The sequence below is a fragment of the Eschrichtius robustus genome, chromosome 4 (assembly GCF_028021215.1).
Source record: "Eschrichtius robustus isolate mEscRob2 chromosome 4, mEscRob2.pri, whole genome shotgun sequence".
In the NCBI taxonomy this organism is placed as follows: Eukaryota; Metazoa; Chordata; class Mammalia; order Artiodactyla; family Eschrichtiidae; genus Eschrichtius; species Eschrichtius robustus.
The window spans coordinates 109,160,609-109,183,820 of record NC_090827.1 but is presented as its reverse complement, the minus strand read 5'-3'; the positions used below and the strand labels follow the sequence as shown (position 1 = coordinate 109,183,820).

Sequence of the window (23,212 nt, the reverse complement as noted above, 5' to 3'; positions counted from 1 at the left end):
CTGGGTTATACTGTCATCCTACAAACACATTATACAGGTCTCTGCTCAATATCATGTCCTCAGTTCCTTTCGACAAAAAAGACTCTTCCAAAAAAAGTCAACCAACTTACTGAAGCCACCTTCTCTTCTCACATACTCTCATCAACCTACTCGCATCCGGCTTTGTCCTTGACATTCCTCTAAAACTGCTCTTGCCAACTGCACCAGTAACTCCCAAGTGGCCCTCCCTCTGGTGTCAGGGGTCGCTCTGCCCAGTTCTCTTTGCAGGAGCTCTCCTCATCTTTCTGACCTCTCTACACACATGCCCCATGGTGGAACCCTTTCCTTCTGTGTCCGCAGACACTCTCTACATGATCTCATTTATCCTCTTGGCTTTAAAAACTAACTATATGTGAAAGGCTCCCTTATTTATGTCTCCAGGGCTGACCTCTTGCCTGAATACCAGATACTTATACCCAACTAGCTACTCAGTGCCTCCTCTTGGGGATCTAATAGGCATCTCAAACTTAACACCTCCAAAACCAAATTCTTGCTTCACGCCTTTTCCCCCAAACCAAATCTATTTCACCCTAATTCTCTCTTTGCTATACATGGCAATGCTGTCCTTTCTCTGGTCAGTTACTCAAGCCAAAATTCCTGACATCATCTTAGGCCCCCCTCTTTCTGGTAAACCCCACATCCAACTCATCGGTAAATGCCATTGCTTATGCTTTCAAACTACATCAAGAATCCAACTTCCTTTTTTCTTTGTTGCTCTTATTACTACTCTCCTGGTTAAAGTCATCATAACTGGTCTCCATCTTTCTATCCTTGCTTTCCCACATTTTATCCTCAATGCAGAAGCCAGGTTGAACCTTTAAAATGTCATGCCTGATCAAGTCACTCAGTGACCTTGAATAGGTTAAAAATTAAATTCACAGTCCAAGAAGTCCTATCTTGTCCTACAGGGCCATGGGTGACCTGGCCTCCTCCTACCCTCTGAACTTCTCTCCTGCCCTGCCTCGCTCACTCTTGCATCCCAGCTCCAATGGCATGCTTGCTGCTCCTGGAACAGGCCAAGGGCTTTTCTGCCTCAGGGTATTTGCACCTGCTCTCCCCTCTGTCTGGAAATTGTTTGCCCCAAGAAGTCTCTTGGCTTGGTCTTCCACTTGCCTTAGGTCTCTGCTGAAATGTCACAGATGCTCCTAGTGCGAGGAAGCCCTGAGAGAGGAGATGCAGGGGGCATCTGGGAAAAGCTACTGGATTATTTATTGAACCACTACTTTGAGTACTTACTGCATGCCAGACACTTCCAAGCAACACCTCATGGATTACAAAACTGCATCCCCTCCGCAGCCTCAGGGAGCAGGTAGGAATAGCTAACACTTAGTGAGTGCTCACCACGTGCCAGGCTAAACACTTCATAATATGAGCTCATTTAATCCTCGTAACAACCCCATGGAGTGAGTACTGCTATGGTGTCCACTTTACATCTGAAGCACAGAGAGGTCAAGTAACTTACCCCACATCACCCAGCCAGAGCTCAGTTTGAACCCATAGCTTAATCTGATGCCGATGGAGAGAAGGCATAAGGCTTAAGTAGAGCCTTTACAGGGGGCTGAGCAGGTCTTCCTCAACGTTATAAGTAGAGGTAGAGCCTTCCTTTGCGGGCAGAAGGCATTGCATGTACACAGGTGCGGAGGCAGACAGTCGCCTTGACGCTGTCCAGGAAGCAGGTGTGGGTAAAGTGTGAAGTGCGGCTTGATCAAGGGAGCCAGCTGAGGAGTACAAGGCTGCACTCCCGCTGTTCTTTGAGCGCCTGCCAAGTAAGGTCAAGGTGGTGGCTCTCTGCTCAGGAGTCGGGAAGTGAGCGGCTGTAGTAGGTGCTGAAGGCTTTTTAAGACCTTGAAATCCTTGTTGGTCGAGCGACCGCGATCGAAGAACTTTGAAGGAGGGGATAGGGGTAGGAAAGGAAGCGGAGGAAAGGCAAGTGAGAGATAAAGGGGAAGTGCAGTTTCAGAACCGGGCTAGCTCTCTCCTCCCTGCCTGCCCAGCCTCCAGCAGCCTCTTCTCCAACTTCCCCCCGGGCGACCCGCGTTGGACCCCATGGCCGACCCCAGACCCAAGAAAGCCAAGATCTGTCTCTGCATGTTTCTATGTCTTCTGGCGGCGGGGGTCATCGCGGTGGTGGTCGGAATCCGGATGCGGCGCCACTCGTCCCAGCACATGAAGTGGAACGGGACGGGCACCAATGCCCATTTTCAAGAAATCGTCCTGGAGCGATGCTACAACTACACGCAGTTGGTGCAGCCGGCGCTCAGGTGGGTTGGCGTCTTCGGCGCATGGCGGGGCACCGCGCGCGGTGGTGGCCGGGCACAGCCGCGCACAGCCGCCCAGGGCGCTCCGAGTAGCCGTCTGGATTGCCTGAAACAAAGCATCGAGTGTTGCGAGGCAGCTGAGAGCCCGCGGGGCAGTGCTGAGTAGGGAGCCCGGGCTCGCGACTCCGCGCGCCAGTCCCCAGGGGTGCGGGCGGGCGGTGGCGAGCGCGCTGCTCCTTGGCCCTTCCGCTCAACTGGCGGACACCTGCCAGAGACGCCCGGCCCCCGGCCCCATGTGGGACCGCAGCCCCACTCGGCCGGGAAGCCGGGGAGTTGCTGGCGTTTCCTGCATTTCATGGGGTTTGCGTTCGCCATCTCTGACCCAAAAGTGCCCCGGACAGTTACAGACAGCTGGTGAAGCGGCTTGCGGAGCCTGAGGTGGGAGGATGGTGTCTGAAGGGCCCGATCACTGAAAGTAGTTTCATTCATTACTATAAAACAGCATCCCGATTCTTTTTGTGGCCCTGAAATGAATGTGACCACAGCATCCAATAACAAAGCAAAACAAAGCTGTAACAACTTAAAATTTTTTTAAAGATAAAACACACGGTAAAGCTCATCTGCTTAATGAATCCGTTCAGACCCTAGAAACACCACCCACGTCAGTCTACGGAACCTTTCTGGAAGGTTCCTCGGGCCCTCTCCCACCTAGCTTCTAATCTCTCCCCATAGTGAACCGCTTTCTTGACTTCCGTTCTCAGGGCTTGGTTTCACCCGGAAAACTCATTTTTCGAAGTTGTACATAAAGCAGAATAAGCTGGGAAGTAAAAAGTTGCTTCTCAGGCTGCCAAAGGCGGCCAGGGGAGCCTCGATTTTCATCTGTGTGCCTGAGATCAGTTCCGCCTCCAAACACCCGCGATCCCAGGGGATGAGCCCTGAGACGCATCAGGGAATTCCTAAATTTTACGTTTGTATCTCTTTTCTCTGACACTAAAAAGCTTGGTTCCTAATAACATTAATATAATTATGTATTCGCTTTCATATATACAAATAATTATAGGTATGTATTATTATTATTATTATTATTACTAACAAAATGTCTAAATGTCTTTATGGTTCTTTTTGTCCTTAGGATATAGGATATATCCAAGAGTGATGAATAGTGATGTATAGAGCATGTACCACTGTCTGACACCTTATTTAAGGGATCCTTCTGGCTGCGGGGTTGAAACTAGATGGTAGTGGGGCAAGGACAGAAGCATGGAGGCCATTTAGAGTTCTTGTAGCAGTTCAGGTGAGAGGTGATTGCGACTTGGATAGTGATGGATGGTGATGAGAAGGAGAAATATTCTGGATACATTTTGAAAGTAGATTCCATGTGATTTGCTATGGACTTGTGTATGGGATGTTAGAGAAAAAGAAGAAACAACAAAAACTCCAAGATTTGTGGGCTGAGTTACCAGAAAAATGAATTTCCATTTGTCAGAAAGGGAAAGGCAGGGATGAAGCAAGTTGGGAAAGGAACCACCGGTTTGGGTTTGTACATATGAGTTTTGCAATGTCCATTGTCATTCAAGTGCAGATATTGAATAGGAAGCTGGTTTCTATGAGTCTAGCGTACTAGGGAGAGGTCTGGGCTGGAGATATAAATGTGGAAGTCAACTGTGCATAGAAATTCAAGCAGATGTTTCATAAGGAGGAAGTGTTAATTGTCTTATTCAAGTGATTCCGACTGGTTAAGCAAGATGAAAACTGAAAATTGACCAATGGATTGATGACTTTGACAAGATCAGTTTTAGAAGAGTGGTCATGGTGAAAGCCTGCCTGGAATGGATTCAAGAAAAAGATGGGAAGAGAGGAATTGGAGACTGTACATAGACAGCTCTCGCCAGGGGTCTTGCTGGAAAGGAGAGCAGAAATAGTGTGCTGGTTGGATGGATAAGGAGGGATTCAAGATGGAAGAAATTGGGGCTTAAGAGCCAGCTTCTTTAAAGTCCACTGAGAAGTTGTCTAAGTAAAGAATGCTTCCTGGGCTTCCCTGGTGATGCAGTGGTTAGGAATCTGCCTACCAGGGCAGCAGACATGGGTTCGAGCCCTGGTCCGGGAAGATCCCACATGCTGCAGAGCAACTAAGCCCGTGTACCACAACTACTGAGCCTGCGCTCTAGAGCCCGCGAGCCACAACTACTAAGCCTGCGTGCCACAGCTACCGAAGCCCGTACGCCTAGAGCCCTTGCTCCTCAACAAGGGGAAGCCACCGTGATAAGAAGCCCGCGCACCACAACGAAGAGTAGCCCCCGCTAACAGCAACTAGAGAAGGACCAACGAGAGAAAGCCTGCATGTGACAATGAAGACCCAACACAGCCAAAAATAAAATAAATAAATTTATATATATAAAAAAAAGAATGCTTCTAGATTTCTACAGTTTCCTAAGGTCTTTGACAATTGTCCTACCAATATCAAATTCAGCAACATTTTTAAAGTGACTCACCTTGGTCATTTTTACCAAAAAATTCAACTTAGTTTTCATAGAAAACATGTTTTTTTCTTTTCCCACTTATCCAATTTATTTATGAACAATTTAATGAAAGCATATAATTAAAGCAAAAACAAGCATAAACATATTCAAGAATAGGTAAATAAACAACCAAGTGAGTGAAAATGAAAGTTCTTGGGGATACTAGAAGTAGCCTATTAATTGTGTAGAAGATAGGCAACTTGTACAGAGAGAACAGAAAGTGATTCAGTTAAATACTGGTCAGTTAAGAGATTTTTCGCAATAAATGAATTTAGAAGTGGTCGTGCATTTTTTCTTGCCGTTAAACATCTATTTCTTGCCTTAGACCTAGATCAAGTTAGAAAACAACCAGGACAAAATTTTCTTTAAATGAGCTGTGGTGGAAAGAACAGATGCAAGATGGTGAGAACAAAACAGGAAACTGAATGAGAGGTGAATCAAGAATTGTTTTCCTGTGTGTTTGTGTGTGTGTGTGTGTGTGTGTGTGTTTCAAAGACTAAGGGCTTGGAAGGGAAGGATTGATTATATTCACGAGTTTTCATAGTTGATATGAGTGGGGAATAGGGGCTCATCTTTTTCAAAAAAATATCACTAGTAAATACCTGCTCTGGAAGTGGGGGGATGATGAGAATCTTGTTATTAAAGACAAAAAAGAAAGTGAAAACTGAGGTCAGAAACTTGAAGAATAAATTGAGCATGAGAATGACATTCTTTTTTCTTCCAATGACATTTTTTTCTGATTATAAAAGTAAAACATGCCCATTTTAGAATACTTGGAAAAATACTTTTAAAATATAGCGAAGAATACAAAATCACTTACCCCCCCAAGTGGAATTCTAAATAGTGGGGCATACCACATTAAAAAAAAAAAAAAGTAAGGAGCTTCACAAAAGAAAGCTATATACCTGCTTAAATGAATGGCTTCAGCTTATTAGTTTTATAGACATAATTCAAATTTCTTCTACAATGAGGCATTTCAAGAATTGCTAAATTTAGTTCTCCACTTCTTACCTGCTGTATCAAACATGACATATCCACATAGCAGAAAGCTGCCTACATCTTTAGTCTTTGGATGTTTTGAAGCAATTAGTAAAGCTTGATTTGAAGAGATATTAACAATTCCCCCAACACAGTTACTTGGCCATGGTCCATATTTGTCTTGATATAGTTCCAAGGTTTGTTTTCTCTTATTATGACTAATAAGCCAATGTTATAAAGTCATTTCTGGTTTTGGTACCTCATGGTGTAAATATTGTGAAATTCATAATAAAATTGCTTCCTGCATTATCTTGGTTTCTAGGAGTAAACATCTGTTTATGAATTAAGTTGTCTAGAGCAGTAATGAAATCTCCTTGGGGATTCTTTAAGAGTAAAGAAAGACGGAAGACATACAGTTGAAACTGGGAGAGATTTAAAACTACAAAGGAATATGTGAGACTTAGATGAAAGACAATTAATCGCATTTTGGGGATCTGATTTCATGTTTTAATACTTCTTGGTAAAAATTTTAAAAGGTGCTTTGGAAACCAAGGTTACGAACATATCCCTTTACAGCTAAAAATTGTACTTTTTGTATTTGACAGGTCTAGTTTTCTTCATTCTTCCTATTCAAGGGACCACTTTCTCCTTCTTCAATATTCCTTATTCCCCGGTTCATATTTCCTCTCCATTCTTTTCTTTAAAAAAATTAAACGTGTTAAATTATGAAAGTGTTAAATGCACTGAAGTATTCATGGAACAATGTTACAACTAGCCATTTACACATTGTGCAGAATTAACAGACAATAAAACTTTTGTCATATTTCTGTCAGATCTTTTATTCCCTAGTTTTTAAAGAAATAACATGCTATAGATAAAAATAAAAATACCTCTCCCCTCAATTTTCTTTTCTTCTTTCTCAGAGGCAAATACTACTTGTTTCACTTGTATCTTTCTAGAAATGTTCTCTGACTGTATAAGCGTATATTCATATGTTCTTTTTTTCTATACACATCCTCTCTTCTCTGTCTCACTTTTTTTTCACTTACCAGTTTATCTTGATTATCAGTGTAGTTCTGTCTCATTCTAATAGTATTCCACTGTATAGATTTACCATATTCTAGACTTGTACTGATGGACATTTAGGTTGTTTTAAAACTTTTGCAATATATTTCAAACCATGCTGCAATAAAATACTTGGAGATGTAAGATAGAATCCTAGAAGCAAAATCACTAAGTCAAAAAATATGCCATTTTACATTTTGAAAACGTAGCCAGATTTCTCTTTATGAGGCAATTCTCTTCATGAGGCAATGAGAGTTTATTTCCTCATACACTCACTACACAGGATGTTTTCAAACTTTCTGATTTTTGCCAATCTGATAAGGGAATATGTTACTGAATTTTAATTTTAATTTGTATTTATTTTGTGTTTTTGCCCTGTAGAATAAATTTGCTTTTTCCACTTACCAATATGTTTTGGTGATTTTGATTACATTATTTTAGAGATTTATTCATGTTGCTATATGAGCACTAGTTCATTAATTTTAACTGCTGTATAGTACCCTGCTGAATGACCGTATCCTACTTATTAATAGATTCCCTTATTCTCAGTTTTTGCTGACAGAAACAATGCTAAAACATACATGTCTACTTGTGCTTATGATTTTTTTCTAAGATGTTTACCTAGAGGCAGAATTCATAATTCTAATTCATAGAGTATGTCATTTTCACCTTTACTGGGTGTATTAATTTGCTAGAGCTGCCACAACAAAGTACCACAAACTGGGTGGCTTAAACAGTGGGAATTTATTGTCTCACAGTTCTGGAGGCCAGAAGTCTGAAATCAAGGTGTCAGAAGTGTTGACTCTTTCTGAGGGCTGTGAGGAAGACTCTGTTACCTGACTCTCTCATTTCTAGAAGCCTTGCGCATTCCTTGCCTAGCAGATGATGTTCTCTCTGTGTCTTCACGTGTTCTTCCTTCTGTGTGTGTCTGTCTCTGGGTCCAAGTTTCCTCCCTTTCTAAGGACCCTGGTCATATTGGATTAAGGGTCACCCTTACTCTCACCTTAACTTGATCTTCTGCAAAGATCTTATTTCCAAATAAGGTCACATTCTGAGGGACTGGGAGTTAGGACTTCAACATCTTTTAGGGGACACAATTTAGCCCATAACAATGGGTGTACCAATTAAGATGCTTTTGGCTGCAAGTAAAAGAATACTCAACTGTAAGAGGTTTAAAGCCAGAGATTTTTTATATATACACATAACAAGCTATCAGAAGTGGGGTGGTCCTTGGGTAGGTTCAGCAGCTCACTGATGGCCCAGGACCTTTCACTCCTCCATCTCCCTAGGGTGGCTTTCATCCTTGAGCTTCTTGTCACAAGATGGCATCTGCAGTTCCAGGCATTATGTCCTTAGAGAGTGATACCCAGGAACAGAGAGCAGGAGGATGGGCAAGAGTGCCCTCCTTGCAAGTCTCTTTATCAGGAAATAGCATCTTTCCCAGAAGCCCTTCCTCAACTGCCTCTGTGCTTCCCCTTGAATCTCATTAGCCAGAATTGGCTCACATGGCTGCCCAAACTGTAGAGGAGGCTTGCGAAGTGAGTATTTGATATTTGGAATCACTATGATAGGAGACATGCTTTGCCAGTAGGGAAGAAGGGTGAGGAATATCTATTTGGGTTGGGAAGCAACAGTGTCTGTCACATTACATATGGCCAAACAGGTCTCCAAATTTGTGGTATCAATTTCTTTTCACAAAAGCAGTGTGAATTTACTTGTTACTGTACATCCTCACCAGCACTTGGAATTGTCAAACAATTTTGCTCATTTCTTTGTGGCTCTAATTTTTGTTTCCCTGATTACTAACATAATTGATCATTTTTTTAATGCATTTATTGGTATTCTGGTTTCCTCTGCGAATTGCCTATTTTTGTCTTTTGCCTTTTTTTGTATTGAATTGTTTTTCTTCTTTATACGTTCAGGATTCTAATTTTTTGTCAGTTATGTGGATTGCAAATATGTTCTCCCAATCTGTGGTTTGACTCTTGACTTTATTTATTGGGTCCTTTGTCTTAAAGAAGATTTTAATGTAATCATATTTATCTTTTATAGTTGTGCCTTTTGTGTGTTATTTAAGAACTTATTTTCTACCAGAGGTCACAAAAGTATCACATATAATCTAAAAATTTGTTTGATTTTCATTAAGCGTTTTATCCATATGGAATATATTTTTGTGTGTGGTATAAAGTAGGAACCTAATTTCATTTTTTTCCCTACAGATGGATAGTCAGTTGTGCGAGTACTAATTATCAAATAATCCATCCTTTATCAAGGGCTTTATAATGCCATTTCTGCTGCATATCAGGTTTATCAGTTCATTTCTGGGCTCTAATCTGTTTTATGATCTATTTTTCTCTATACCACTCCACATTGTTTAAATTACTGATGTCTTGACATTGAGTAGGGTACCTCTACATTCTGTTAGTAGACATTAGTTTACAGTTTTTTGGAAGTTTATATAAACAGAATCACATACTACACACTCTTTTGTTTTTGGCTTCTTTCATGGTTTTGGCATAATATTTTTGAATTCACCCATGTTGTTGTATGTATTAATAGTTCCTTCCCTTTTATTGCTGAATAGTAGTCCATTGTGTGTATATACCACAAGTTGTTTATCTGTTCATCTGTTGATGGGCATTTGGCTTGTATTCACTTTTTGGATACAGTATTATGAATAAAGCTCCTATGAATATTAGTATACAAGTTACTGTGTGGACACGTGGTTTCATTTTTCCTGGGTAAATGTCCAAAAATGAAATAGCTGAACCATGTAGTTTGGCTATTTAAGAAACTACTAAACTGTTTCACAAGGTAATTGTATAGTTTTGTGTGTTCATTATCAGGGTATGAATATTCTAGTTGTTACACTTCCCTGCTAGAAGTGTTCTGATGGGTTTGCCATGGTATTTTAATGGTGGTTTTAATTTGCATTTTCCTCATGGCTAGTGATGTTGAACATTATCTCATGGGCTTATTGAAGTATGTATTCAAATCTTTTCCCAATCTTTAAAAAATTAGGTTTTTGTTCTTATCATTGAGTTGTAGGTGGTTTATGTATTCTGAATACAAGTCCTTTATCAGATGTATCCTGAAAATATTTACTTCCACTTTATGACTTGCCTTTTCATCTTCTTAAATGGAGTCTTTTAAAAAGCAAAGTTTGTTTTTTAAATCTTTATATGGTCCAACTTGTTCATTTTTTCTTATATAACTGTGCTTTAGGTCTTTGATCCATTTCCAGTTAATTTTGTGTATGGTGTGAAATAAGGGTCAATTTCATTTTTTTCACATATGAAAAACCTATTTGCTGTAGTATCATTTATTGAAAAAGCTTTCTCTTCCCCACTGAATCTCTTTGACTCCTTTCCTGAAATTCAGTTGACCATGTCTGAGTCAATTCCAGGTGCCATAACAGAACACCACAGACTGGGTGGCTTATGAACAACAGAAATTTATTTCTCACAGTTCTGGAGGCTGAAAGTCCAAGATCAAGATGCCAGCAGATTCAGTGCCTGCTGAGAACCTACTTCCTAGTTCAAAGGTGGCCACCTTCTCTCTGGGTCTTCACATGGAGGAAGGGAGGAGGAAACTCTCTGGGTCTCTTTTATAAGGATGCTAATCCCATTCATGATGGCTCCACTCTCATAACCTAATTACCCCAAATGCCTCATCTCCAAACGCTATCACCTTGGGAAACAGATTTCAACTTACAAATTTTGGGGGACACAAAATTCACTCTACAGTACCATGTATGTTCTGAACTCTCTGTTCTATTTCCTTGATCTATAGCTATCCTTTCACAACTCTTATATTGTCTAGATCACTGAAGCTCTTTAGCAAGTCTTGAAGCCAAATAATATAAGTCCTCCAGCTTTTTTCCTTTGATTGCTTTGGCTAGCTTGTATTTTCACATAAATTTTAGAATCAACTTGCCAATATTTTTAACAAAGCATGCTGAAATTTTGATTTGTGATTTGGTAACATCTTAATATTGAGCCTTCCAACCCATGAATATGGGATATCTCTCTATTTCCTTAGTCATTTAAAAATTTCTCTCAGCAATGTTTCGTTTTCAGAGTACAAGTCTTGCATATATTTTGTTAAATTTATGGCTCAATATTTACCATTTTTGCATTCCGATAATTATATATATATGTATATATCCTACTTTGATATAATATGTAGAATATAATTTTAATATATAGTATATAATATGTAGTATTTCATATATAGCATATGTTAAAATATATACTACATAGTATATTATGTATCCTGATCAATACCTCGACCCAAAGCCTTCTCCATCTCAGTTAATGGCAACCCCATCCTTCCAGTGTCTCAGGCCCCGAACCCTGGAATTATCATTGACTCCTTATTTCTCTAACACCATGCATCCTATCTGTTAGGAAATTCACAATGAATCAAGAATCTATCACTTCTCACCATCACCACTGCTACCACCCTGGTCCAAATCACCATGGGCACTTGCCCGGATTACTGGTCTACCATTCTCTGCCTGTTCCCTCTTTCAGACTATATTCAACAAAGCAGTCAGAGAAATCTTTTGAAACTTAAGGGATATCATGTACCTCTTGTGCTCAGTATCCTCTATGGCTCCTCAGTGAGTAGAAGCTTATGAAACTCTGCTCAGTGGGGCAACAACACCTTTCTGACCTCATTTCTATCTACTGCCCACCTTGCTCACTCTGCTCCAGCCACACTGGCTTCTCTACTGTTTCTTGAACACACCAAGCACTCGGGCTGTTGGGAAGGTTGTTCCTTCTGCCCAGAACGCTGTTCGCTTGGATGTCTGTATGACTAAGTTCTTTGCTTCCTTCAATTCTTTGCTGAAAGGTCATCTACTATCCTCCTTGTTTAATGCCAAAACCAGACACCTCCTCCCCCATAACCTCTGACACCCTTATCCCATTCTATTTTTCCTTTTCTTCATAGAATTTATAAATTTCTAGTATACTCTATAACATTCATTATCTTTATTGTCAGTCTTGCTGAAAATTGCTTTATTGTCAGTTTTGCTCTGGTAGAATGGAATTCTCACAGGACGGAGACTCTTGTGTATTTTGTTCAGTGGTGTATCTTACTTACTCATAAGTGCGCTTGGAACATAGTATATGCTCAATAAATATTTGCCAGATTGATGAATTAATGATTTCTGAGCTTTCCTTCAGCCGGAAGAGTCTGATTCTAAGACCCTACTTAGGGAAGTCCTAATGGCCTCAGTGAACGCCGACCATTACTCTCTTCTTCCGCTAGGTGGCAGTCTTCACCTTCAATGCAGGCTTCCAGCAGCCTCAAATTTGAGACTTCATAGCTGAGTTAACCTGCACGTTTTCTTTGGTCCAAGACAAGCTGCCCTGCAGGACATAACAGCAGGACAATTCACAGACTGAGTGTAATTACCCCTTGAGATTCAAGTGCTTTTAGGGAAGAGGATTTGGGATGTGAGCACTTTCCCCGGGAGTAACACATTATGAAGGTGATGTTGCTGCGTTGATGGGGACTTTGAAATATAATTGTCACTTATGGGAAGGATGTAGGTTTAGAGAGAGGTGACATTACAGAGTTATAAAGCCTCAAGTAGGCTGACAACATACAAAATGGATTTAACCACCAAATATATCTTTTTTGTTTGTTTGTTTGTTTGTTTTCTTCGCTTTAGCATAAGACTTTTAACACTTTCTGCCCCATCCCCTCTTACTCCACTTACTTTCTGTTCCTATTCTGGTCTTCAAATTCTCATGTGACCTACAGGGAAACGACAGCCCCTCTGGGGTCTTAGGTCCTCCTTTCTGTTAGGACCCACTTCGTTCCGGGGATAGGTAGGGACATGATTTAACATTTCCTGTGGGACGCAGCATTGTTTAGCAGGAAGAGCAGAGTTTGGACATAAGGCAGCTGTGCCACTTGCTGACTGGCTTTGGGCAAGTTACTAAGCTCTGAGCCACAGTAGCAGGGGATTGTACCCCTGCCCCCCGTGGGGCTGGTGTGAGAGTTAAATTGGATGCATTCAGGTGAGCACCGAGCTCAGCGCCTGGCACATGGTGAGTGCTCTGTGGTGTTCGTGCCCCCCTCCTTCCTCCTTCTAGCATGACTTCTGGGCATGGGAGACAACCTACCTAGGTGGGTCAGAGGTAGGGAGAAGGGGTGAGAAGTGAACAAGAGGGAATACTCTCGGGGGATGGGTAATGGCATCTGCTGGAAGGAGCTGAGTGGAAGGAAGGGGCAGGACATCCCACTGACCTTGAATCCTGACATCTGTGCCCAGCCTGCATGCATTGACCCTCAGGTCACCAGTTAAGGAGGCCAACAGAAAACAGCTATCAGACTGAGAGTCCAGCTCAACACGGAAAGTCGCTTATTAACAAATCATGCCTTTCAGAAGCTGCTCCCGGAGCTTGTCAGGCATAAACACTGATGAAGGTGTGATGATTTTTACAGGCCTTTCGATTCTTTAATGTCCCATTCAGACTGCGGGTTACCGTCAATACCTCCCCCAAGCCCCAAGACCACCCACTACACTGTGGTTGAACAAGGTGGGTGTATCGCTCTTTGCAAGAAGACTGAGCGCTCACCGTAGGGACCCACAGGGGCAGGGGAGGGCTCTGTCTGAGGATGATAGAAAGGACTTGTATGACTCAGGCTTATTTTATGAGATTTGGCAAAGGTTCGAGGAGGCTGGCTTTGCCTGGGTGCTGCCAGGAAGCAGAGGGGAAGGGGGTAATTCTGTGATAGGGAATCTTAATAAATCTTATCTATCAGGCTGGAAGAATGAAGCAAAGCTGAAGCTGTAACTGGTAAAGGAGCAGCAGTCACTCATATGAGCTACAATGAATGGATATTGGGTCACTTTATTTGTGTGTGTGCGGTTTGGACATTGCTTTTGTCTGTTCACATGGCGTGCTGTCATGGTCACACAGTGGCCTTACCTGATGTCATTGTCCTGGAGTTGTGGTCCACAGGAGAACACCAAGGCCTTCCTACCATTGCCAGGCCAGCTCCCACGTGTCAAGGGCTGAGTTTCTCTTTTTTCATCACCACCGTCTCCACACACATACAACCTGGTGCGCTCTGGGACCCAGGGAGGAAGGAGCTAAAGTAGCTAAATTTACTTATTTAGGAAGAGGAATGCCCCTGAGGGAATTAAAGGAAGGCAAGTGAGCTGCTGTGGATCTCCTTGACAACTGGCCCTCTGGGCAGATACACTAGTGATATTCGTTAGAATGAAGAGACTTTTATCTCTTGAATGCCCTCAGCAGGATGTCCTTGGTTAAAGGATCACTGATAGAAAATAAATGCAGTGTCTGTGAGGTGTGAGTCCCTGAAAAATCATGGAAGCTGTAGAGTTCTCCAGAGAATGAAATGGAGATACCTCATCACTTCAGTGCTCCTGGCTGTGTGAGGAACCTTGCAAAACCTCATTTGGTAACTTCATCTATCATTCTGGGCCAGGAAGGAGGACAGAATGGACCCTGGGGGCGATACAGGATGCCGCGACCTGTCCTTGCTTTGTCTGAGCTTCTCAATGACCCGTCTCCTTGACATTATTCACAAAGTTTGATTCTGGGTGCAATCTGGGATAAGTGAGAGTGTGATCTGACAATCCGATTTTGCTTACGGATGCAAGGAAGTCTTTAAAGTGGAAAGAAAGATGCCCTGGAAGAGGTGCATGGCTCTAGCCCTCACCTCACCCCATATTTCATGTCATTAGGTCTTGAGAAATGGGTCTGGGTCACCAGCACTAAGTCTCGCCTGGTGTTGAATTGAACTAGATGAGGAATGAGAAATGTCATCTTTTGGGCCAGAGACGTGGGAGACGGCACAGAAATGGTAGGTGGTGACCACGGGGGTTTGGACCTGAGCTGTTCCCATGTTCTAAGACCTTCCAAGAGTCTCAAATGCTTGGTCTAACAGCTCAAGCAACTTGAAAAGAAAATGAAAGTTTTGCCATGCCTCCCATTGTAATATATGCTTATTATAGAAACATTCAAAGTCTAGGGAAGAAAAGGTCACAAAGCAACCCTTACACTCCTAGCAACTAGATATTACTATTTTTAAGACATGGTTTGATTACTGTGGGTTTTTTTCCACTTTTTAAAAATTGACTGTAATCGTACTGGATCTTCAGTTAAAAAAATGTAACCTCTTCTTTTCTAGGTTACTTGCATAATACAAGAATCCATTTCTGTTGTAAGCCAACAGAAAAATATAGGATGAAAGAGGAAATTTCCCTTTATTTCTCTTCCCAGAGACAACTCCAGTGATCAGTTTGATGCCATTCTTTTTCTATTTCTCTAAGTTTAGGCCTACTTTTCCCACTTAATGTAAAATAAACATCACCCAAACTATTCCAAGCTCTGTATAAAAACTTTGTTCAAAGACTGCTTTATATTTCGCTGAGTACAGGCGCCCTATAAAGCATCTCCTTTTTGTTGGGTACAAATCACTAATCACTCTGGAACCCACCAAAGAAAGCAAAGCCAGCAGGTGGTCAAAGAGAAACCCACGGAGGTTATAAACATATATCAATTTTGTGTGTGTCACAACAATTGGGGGAGAAAACAAAGAAAAATCATTCTCAAAATGAGGATACTGATTCACATTTAATCAAGTTTTTGTTTTTCTTTTTTAAATCTGTTTCTATCCTCGGTAGTAGAAAATGAGAAAATGTTCTACTCTCTATTGTGTTTGCAAATTTTAGTGCCTTGGGCAAGCCACCAGTGCTTTAGTTGTAATGAGTTTTGGTCTTTGTCTGCTCTAGACCTTGACATGAGTGTCTTGAAGATAGAAATGGTGTGTATTTATCTTTTTAGCCCTGTGTCTGTTGTGAAGCTAGCAGTAGGCCCTCGGTAAGTATTTGTAGAATGAAAGGATGGGTGGAGGAAGTAACCCAAGTGCCCATGATGGGTGAAGAGATAAACAAACTGTGGTGAATACCTACGATGAAATGTTATTCAGCCTGAAAAAAGAAGGACATTCTGACACATGTTACAACATGAACAGACCGTGAGGTAATTATGCTCAGTGAAATAAGCCAGTCACAGAAAGAAAAATACTGTCTGAGTCCACTTATAGGAGATAACTACAGTCTTCAAATTCATTGAGACAGGAAGTAGGAGGGCTGTTTCCAGGGGCCTGGGAGGAGGTGGGAATGGGAAGCTTTTGGAAAATTGCAGGTTCTGCTCTCTTCCCCTTCCCTCATCCTGCCTCGGTTGGTCCAGAGCCAGGCACTGTGTGTTTCCCAAAGCTCTCCAGGGGATCCTCATGTGTGACCAGAGCTCACAGGACCCGGTGATATCCAACAACCCTTCTGGGCCAGGTGACCATGAGGAGGGGCCACAGGCATGGCCTGAGCTCTCAGGAGCAGCCGCTGGGCTCACGATCCACTTCAGAGGGAAGGGCAGGCCGCCCTAGAAGTATCACAATTAAAGCCTCTAGTTTTGGAACAGAGGAGCTACTGAAGAGAAGAAAGATACTGAACTCTCAGAAATAGTTCTTACTTCTCCCACGCTGCCTCTTTAGCTAGAGACATCTGCTTCCATCCCCACAGGACGCAGGGATCCTGAGGCCCTCTGTTTCCTCGAAACCAGCCTGCTTGCTCGAAACAGCTTTTGCTTGGCTGCCATTTGATTTGATGGAATGGTGCTCTACCCAGGGGGACAAAAATGAGGACTGTGGGCTTTGCAAATAAAAATAACTAAATTAAGGGCTCACATTTTTACAGCCACACTTGTGAACTTGAGGCCCATGTCTGCAATGACATGTATGAATGAGTACTGCTGACATCTCTGTACCCTCTGTCCTAATTTCTTTTTATTTTTATCTATCTATATTTCTTTCTTTCTTTTTTTTTTTTTGTTGGCTGTGCAGCGTTGTATGCGGGATCTTAGCTCCCTGACCAGGGATCAAACCCGCACCCCCCGCAGTGGAAGCGTGGAGTCCTAACCACTGGACCGCCAGGGAATTCCCTCTTTCTTTCTATCCATCTATCTTTCTATCTATCTACCAATTAAAATGCTTATTGCTCATCCATGGTCAAATGTTTACTTTCGATTTTTAAAAAATTTTTGTTGAGGGCTTCCCTGGTGGTGCAGTGGTTGAGAATCTGCCTGCCAATTCAGGGGACACGGGTTCGAGCCCTGGTCTGGGAAGATCCCACGAGCCGCGGAGCAACTAGGCCCGTGAGCCACAACTACTGAGCCTGCGCATCTGGAGCCTGTGCTCCGCAACAAGAGAGGCCGTGATAGTGAGAGGCCCGCGCACCGCAATGAAGAGTGGCCCCTGCTTGCCACAACTAGAGAAAGCCCTCGCGCAGAAACAAAGACCCAACACAGCAAAAAATAAATAAATAAATAAATAAATAAAGTAAACAATGGGTTAAAAAAAACTTTGTTTTGTTGAAATATAGTTGATTTTCAATGTCGTGTTAGTATCAACCATACAGCAAAGTGATTGTTTATATATGTATATATTTATAGATACATATTCTTTTTTAGATTCTTTTCCATTATAGGTTATTACAAGATATTGAGTATAGTCTCCTGTGCTATACAGTAGGTCCCTGTTGGTTATCTATTTTATTTCTAGTAGTGTGTATATTTTAATCCCAAACTCCGAATTTATCCCTCCCCCCAGATTTTAAGGATGAAAAGTGGCTTCATAAAGCCTGCCCCCAACCTTCTCATCACCACTCCCCATTTCCTCTTACTTTTGGGGCATGTAGGAGGCTCTGGTCTCAGACAGTGAAAGGGAAGATGGATGAGTTATAAACTCTTCCAAGGTCTGTTTCAACTCTGATGTTCTAAACTCTGCTCCTCCTAAACAAGGAACTCTGTTTAATTTTTAACCTGGGGTTTCTTGAATTCTTAAGGTAATGTGTCTTGAAGTGGTCTATATACCTAAAAAGCATAAAAATCTTCTTGGAGGTCTGTGAGTTCTCCCGTTTTTGGTGGTGAAAGCATCTGGTATATGGTAGGTGCCCAGCGCATGGTGATTTCTCTGAACTGCCAGCTTTTTTGTGGTGGAAAATTCTCTTGTCCTTCCACGTCAAGGAGATGTCTCTCCTCTTCCACTCTTTGTGGCTGAGGAGGGAGGCAGAAGAGTTTACGAGGGAGTTGGGATCAGAACAGGAAATTCCTGAGAGGGCCACTGCATTACATTAATTGAAGTAAAACATGGTCCTCCAAAGTAAAACAGCCGCCAAACACCTTTGCTCTAAACTTCCTGTGATGGTGCCTCGTAAACGTGGACTGATGTCGAAGTACATAACGTAAGAACGTTTTTCTCTTAAATATATAATGTATGGGCAGAGCCAGGTGGATAATGGTTTCCCGGCAGAGCTTTCGCAGGCCAGCAGTGATGCAGATGAAAGGTCCCATGCATGTTGGGGAAGGGGAGGGGCGTCCATGAAAGAGCCGGGGCCCGGGGGCCATGCCAAGTGTTATCTCATTTAATCCTCCAAAACTTCCCAGGCATGGGAAGTTCTTATCTCCCTCTTACAGATGAGGATACCAGGCTGGAGCAGTTTAATAGCCTGCCCGGTAAGGCTGTAGCCATGTGGGAGGCTCCCACAGATTTGGGGTCCAGTTCCGCCTTACCACTTACTGATCATGTTACCTCGGGCACATTGGTTAAATTCACAGCCTCAAAGTTTCCTCTTTATCAGTAAAACGGGACAATGGTGGTACCTTCCTGGGACAGAGCCTGCAGGCCGGCCCCTTCTCTAGAATTAGAACTGTGCTTTCATGATTTTTTTATTTTAAATTTTTTGGATTCTTTTATTTCAATTTTTTATACAATTTTTAAAGGTTACTTTCCATGTACAGTTATTATAAAATATTGGCTATATCCCATGTTGTAAAATACATCCTTGAGTCTACCTTACATCCAATAATTTGTACCTCCCACTCCCCCACCCCTATATTGCCTGTCCCTCCACCCCACTGGTAACCACTAGTTTATTCTCTGTATCTGTTGGGTCTGCTTCTTTTTTGTTGTATTCACTCGTTTGTTGCATTTTTTAGATTCCACATATAAGTGAGATCATACAGTACTTGTCTTTCTCTGTCTGACTTACTTCACTTAGCATAATGCCTTCCAAGTCCATTCATATGGCTCCAAATGGCAAAATTTCATTCTTTTTCAGGGCTGAGTAATATTCCATCGTATATGTATACACCACATCTTCTTTATCCATTCATCTGTTGATGGACACTTAGGGCCTTCCATATCTTGGAACTTGTAAATAATGCTGCTATGAACACTGGGGTGCATGTATCTTTTCAAATTAGTGTTTTTGATTTTTTTCAGATATATCCCCAGAAGTGGAATTGCTGGATCATATTGTAGTCCTATTTTTAGTTTTTTGAGAAACCTCCATACTGTTTTCTGCAGTGGCTGTACCAATTTACATTCCCACAAACAGCATAGGATGGTTCCCTTTTCTCCACATCCTCACCAACATTTGTTGTTTGTGTTCTTTTTGATGATAGCCATTCTGACAGGTGTGAGGTGATATCTCTTGTGGTAAAACTGTACTTTTTGATGTGGAATGGCCATCAACATTAAAGGCTGCATTTCTCATCTTTCCTTGTAGCAAAGTGTGCCCGTGACTACATTTTACCAAATATGATAAGAGCAAATAGCAAGAACATCTTCTAGCACCTGTCCTTAAAAGGCAGCTGGCACATGCCCATTGCTGCTGTTACTTTTCCCTTCTCTTCCTTCTCCTCCTTTCTTGTCCCCTTTCTTTTCCCTAACCTTTCCTGCTGGCTGGAATGTAGTCATGATGGCTGGAACTGGAGCAGCTATTTTGGACTGAGAAGATGAGTCTCCAACATACACAGGGTGGCTTTGGTGTAAGGGCCTGTGTCTCACAGGTATCCTCTGATTCCTTGGCTTATCAGGAGGAATAATCCACTCGGCTTGGCCAACCTGAGTTGGGAAGGCAAAAGACCCTCTGGAATGGCTGCTTTGTTAGTGCCCTGCAGGGCCAGAGCAGGCTCAGAGGGAATAGAAAACGAGGGGCTCGTCTTTACTCCCCCAGGTTTAGCTGCCTGACCTGGTACTGTACTTGGGATGCTGGGTCCAAAGGCTGGAGTTTGTCCTGATAACCGTGTCTGAGCACTCCCAGTGGAAACCCACTTCCTTCCCCCCAGGAAATGATGGGCTCAGGTGCACTAGTTAACACAGACACAGGAGGGAAGGTCCAGCTGCAATCTTCTCCAGCATCCCTCCCTCCCCTCCATGTCTGCTGCTTCGCCAGCCTGCCTTTTCACTGCCAGGGGCTGTTTGGAGAGGACGTGGGGTTGGAATTCCTATTTCAAAGACTTTGCTACATCTTTGGGGCTGGCACAGAGTTTTTCAGAGTGACTTTTTCAAAAACAAAAATCAGATGAGGCCACTTCCATGCTTAAACCTATCCACTGCCTTCCCACGGTAATTAGGTAAAATTTGAAATCGTTTCCTTGTCTGAAAGGCTGATTATTTTTTGATTTCTCACCACTGCTCCCCTTGTTCTTTTCTCACTTCCTCAAAATCAGCAAGTTCTTTTCTGCCTAAGGGCCTTTGCACTTGGAGCACCCTCTGTCTGGAATGCACTCCCTCTCAACATTTAGTGTCAGGGAGCCCTCTCCAGACCAGCCTCCCTAAAGTGGTCATTGCGTCAATATTCCCCACTGATTTCCTGCATACTTATCATAATCCATACTTATTTCGTTAGCTTATCTGCTTGTTTGTATACTGTCTGTCTCTCTAACCAGAGAGTAAGCCCCACGAGTGCAGGGACCTTGTAGGGCAGGGAGGGTGATGCTTATCTCATAAAACTGTTGTACACATGAGACGTGATGATGTATATGAACCACTTGGCACACAGATTTTTTGGGGGGTAATTATGCTCTAAACATATGTTTGAAATCTAATTATTCATCTTTTATTTCCCATGTTTTACCTCACAGAGATAGAGACTGCCAAAAGATCAGGGAGGCATTCAGGAATGCATTTATCTCTAAGGACCCCTGCAGTGCGACAGAGGAAGACTACCACCCACTGATGAAACTGGTGAATCAAACTGTGCCTTGTGACAAGGTAACTGGGTCAAGTTATGGATTTAAAAACTGAAGATAAAAGCCAAAGGGAAGAGGTCATGGGACCACATTTTGACCAGGATGAGGGAAGAGGAAAATCTGTATATTAGGATGTAGGCATGGTTGGCAGGGAGGGAGCTTGGGGTCCATTGGGAGACCAGGATGTCACTGGGATTTAGAACATCTGGGGACTGGAGGTAAGAGAGAGAACTGGGGACAGAGAAAGAGGAAAGGAGAGTCAGCCAAAAATCAGGCAAAACAAACCTAACACAAACCCCAGCCCAACCCAAACAAAAATAATCCACCTTATAGAACTGCAAAACTCTCCCTGACCTCCGATGATGATGATGATTATGATGATACCAACAATGCCATTTTGCATTTGCTGAGTGCCTTTTTTTGCTTACAAAGGACTTTCTGAACCCTTATCCTGTTAGGTTTTCACAGTCAACTTGTGGAATAGGTAGATCAGACATCAGCAATCCCATTTCACTAGAGAGAAAACTGAGGCTTGGCAAGTTTAGGTGACCAGTGATTACTCAGGTTTGATGGTCTTGAAAGTGACCAGCTGAAATGTAAATGGCCCAAGATTTAGAGCCAGAGAGGCCTGGGTTTTAATACATTATTTATACTGGAAAAGGTCTGTAATGGAGTGCATCTTTTCTAAAGTCAGTGTTTAAGGTGAAAATTCAATGTGCCCCAAATCATCTTCACGAAGCCCTTAAACCAGTCACAAATTACAGAGTCTCCTCCCATTGTTAGCGCTGGAGCGACTATGGAGCTCCGGTGGGTACACCAAGCCCAAAGCCCTACACAGAGTAGCTGCTGGTAAATCATCACCAGGGGACACTGGCTGAATAAGTGACTGGCCACAGACACGGGACATGCACCTTATTTGCATTGTCTCATTTCATCTCAGCATCTCAGGAGTTCCTTACAATTATTATCGATACCATTTTACAGATGGGGAATGTGAGGCTTAGCAATTCTTTGGTTGTCCAAGGTCACACAGCCAGTGAGCAGTGATGCTGGGTTTCATAAGGCAGCATGACTCCAGGGCCCCGGCTTCAAACCTCCACTGCCTCCCACTAAGAATGATTAGATCCATGGCAGGAGATTGTTCTGAAATTTGACTTTCTGCACCTTTACACAGGACCCTGCAAAAACTCACTGTATTTGTTCTTTTCCTTTTTTTGTAAGGGGATAGGGGAGATTTCGGGAAAAAAAAGCAGGGGTTATGGAGCTGTTTAAGAATCAAAGGACACTTCTCCCAGAAAATAGCACTTAGAAAAAATTGTTTTGCCGAGAACTTTAGGAATTTGGAACTACCTAATACCTCCCCCAGATGTGTTTGGAGCTTAGGTTTATTATAAGATTTTGATCAGTGGCTTTCAGACTTTTTCCCTGCAATTCAGAATAATAACTTCATTTTACATCGTGACCTAGAGAACACACACACACACACACACACACACGCCCTCCACACATGTACTCTCTCTCATTCTCACACAGAGATCCGTGAAACCCGCAACACTTACTCTTACTATAGGTGATTTATTCTGATGTTTCCTATGTTTTATTTCATTTAAAAAGATGCAAATTCAGTGGAGTTTTTTTGACTTAGTAAATTAGATCTCAATAATAGATTGTGTTTATGCTCTCTTAGACAGTCTTTTGGAGCAAAACAAAGAAGTTGGCGCATCAGTACACGAAGGTCCAGCGAGAGATGTTCACCCTGGAAGACACACTGCTGGGTTACATTGCGGATGACCTTAGCTGGTGCGGAGATGCAGGCTCTCATGGTGAGGATCTGGTCCATTTGGGGTCGCCTGGGGACGTGCAGGGTGCAGGAGCCCTGAGCTCTGCTAGGGATCACGGAAGATCAGTGTGGAGGAAGGAGCCACAGGTGCCCAGCCTGATGGCATCTATACCCTTAATGACAACTCAGGCTCATGTAAAACAGCATTCTGTAGACCAACTCATGTTTTCTAGAAAAATTGACTTCAGAGTTTAGGGCTGTTCATGCTTCCTGATTCCCTCCTTTCTGAGTGCAAGAGTCGCCTGCTTCTGAATTGTTAGTGTTTTACTTTCTATAAGGGCATCATTCAGGACCAAAGAATTCTAGAACAGAATGAGGCCTCCGAGGGAACCAGGCCAAAGTCCTTGTTCCACAGAACAGCCGTAGGGACCACATGCTGGGCTTCTCTGTGTCTAGGACCAGTGTGTGGCTTTACCATTGTTCAGAGGT

At 42.6% G+C, this 23,212-nt stretch overlaps 1 protein-coding gene across 1 annotated transcript in view; it reads left to right on the top strand.

Moving 5' to 3' along the window:
• Positions 1-2,085: 2,085 nt before the first annotated feature.
• CD38 (CD38 molecule) overlaps positions 2,086-23,212 on the top strand; it is a 35,748-nt gene continuing 14,621 nt past the window's right edge. The window contains exons 1-3 of the mRNA XM_068542272.1: positions 2,086-2,300; positions 20,836-20,965; positions 22,631-22,766. Coding sequence (XP_068398373.1) covers positions 2,086-2,300; positions 20,836-20,965; positions 22,631-22,766 — 481 coding nt within the window. The remainder of the gene's footprint in view (positions 2,301-20,835; positions 20,966-22,630; positions 22,767-23,212) is intronic.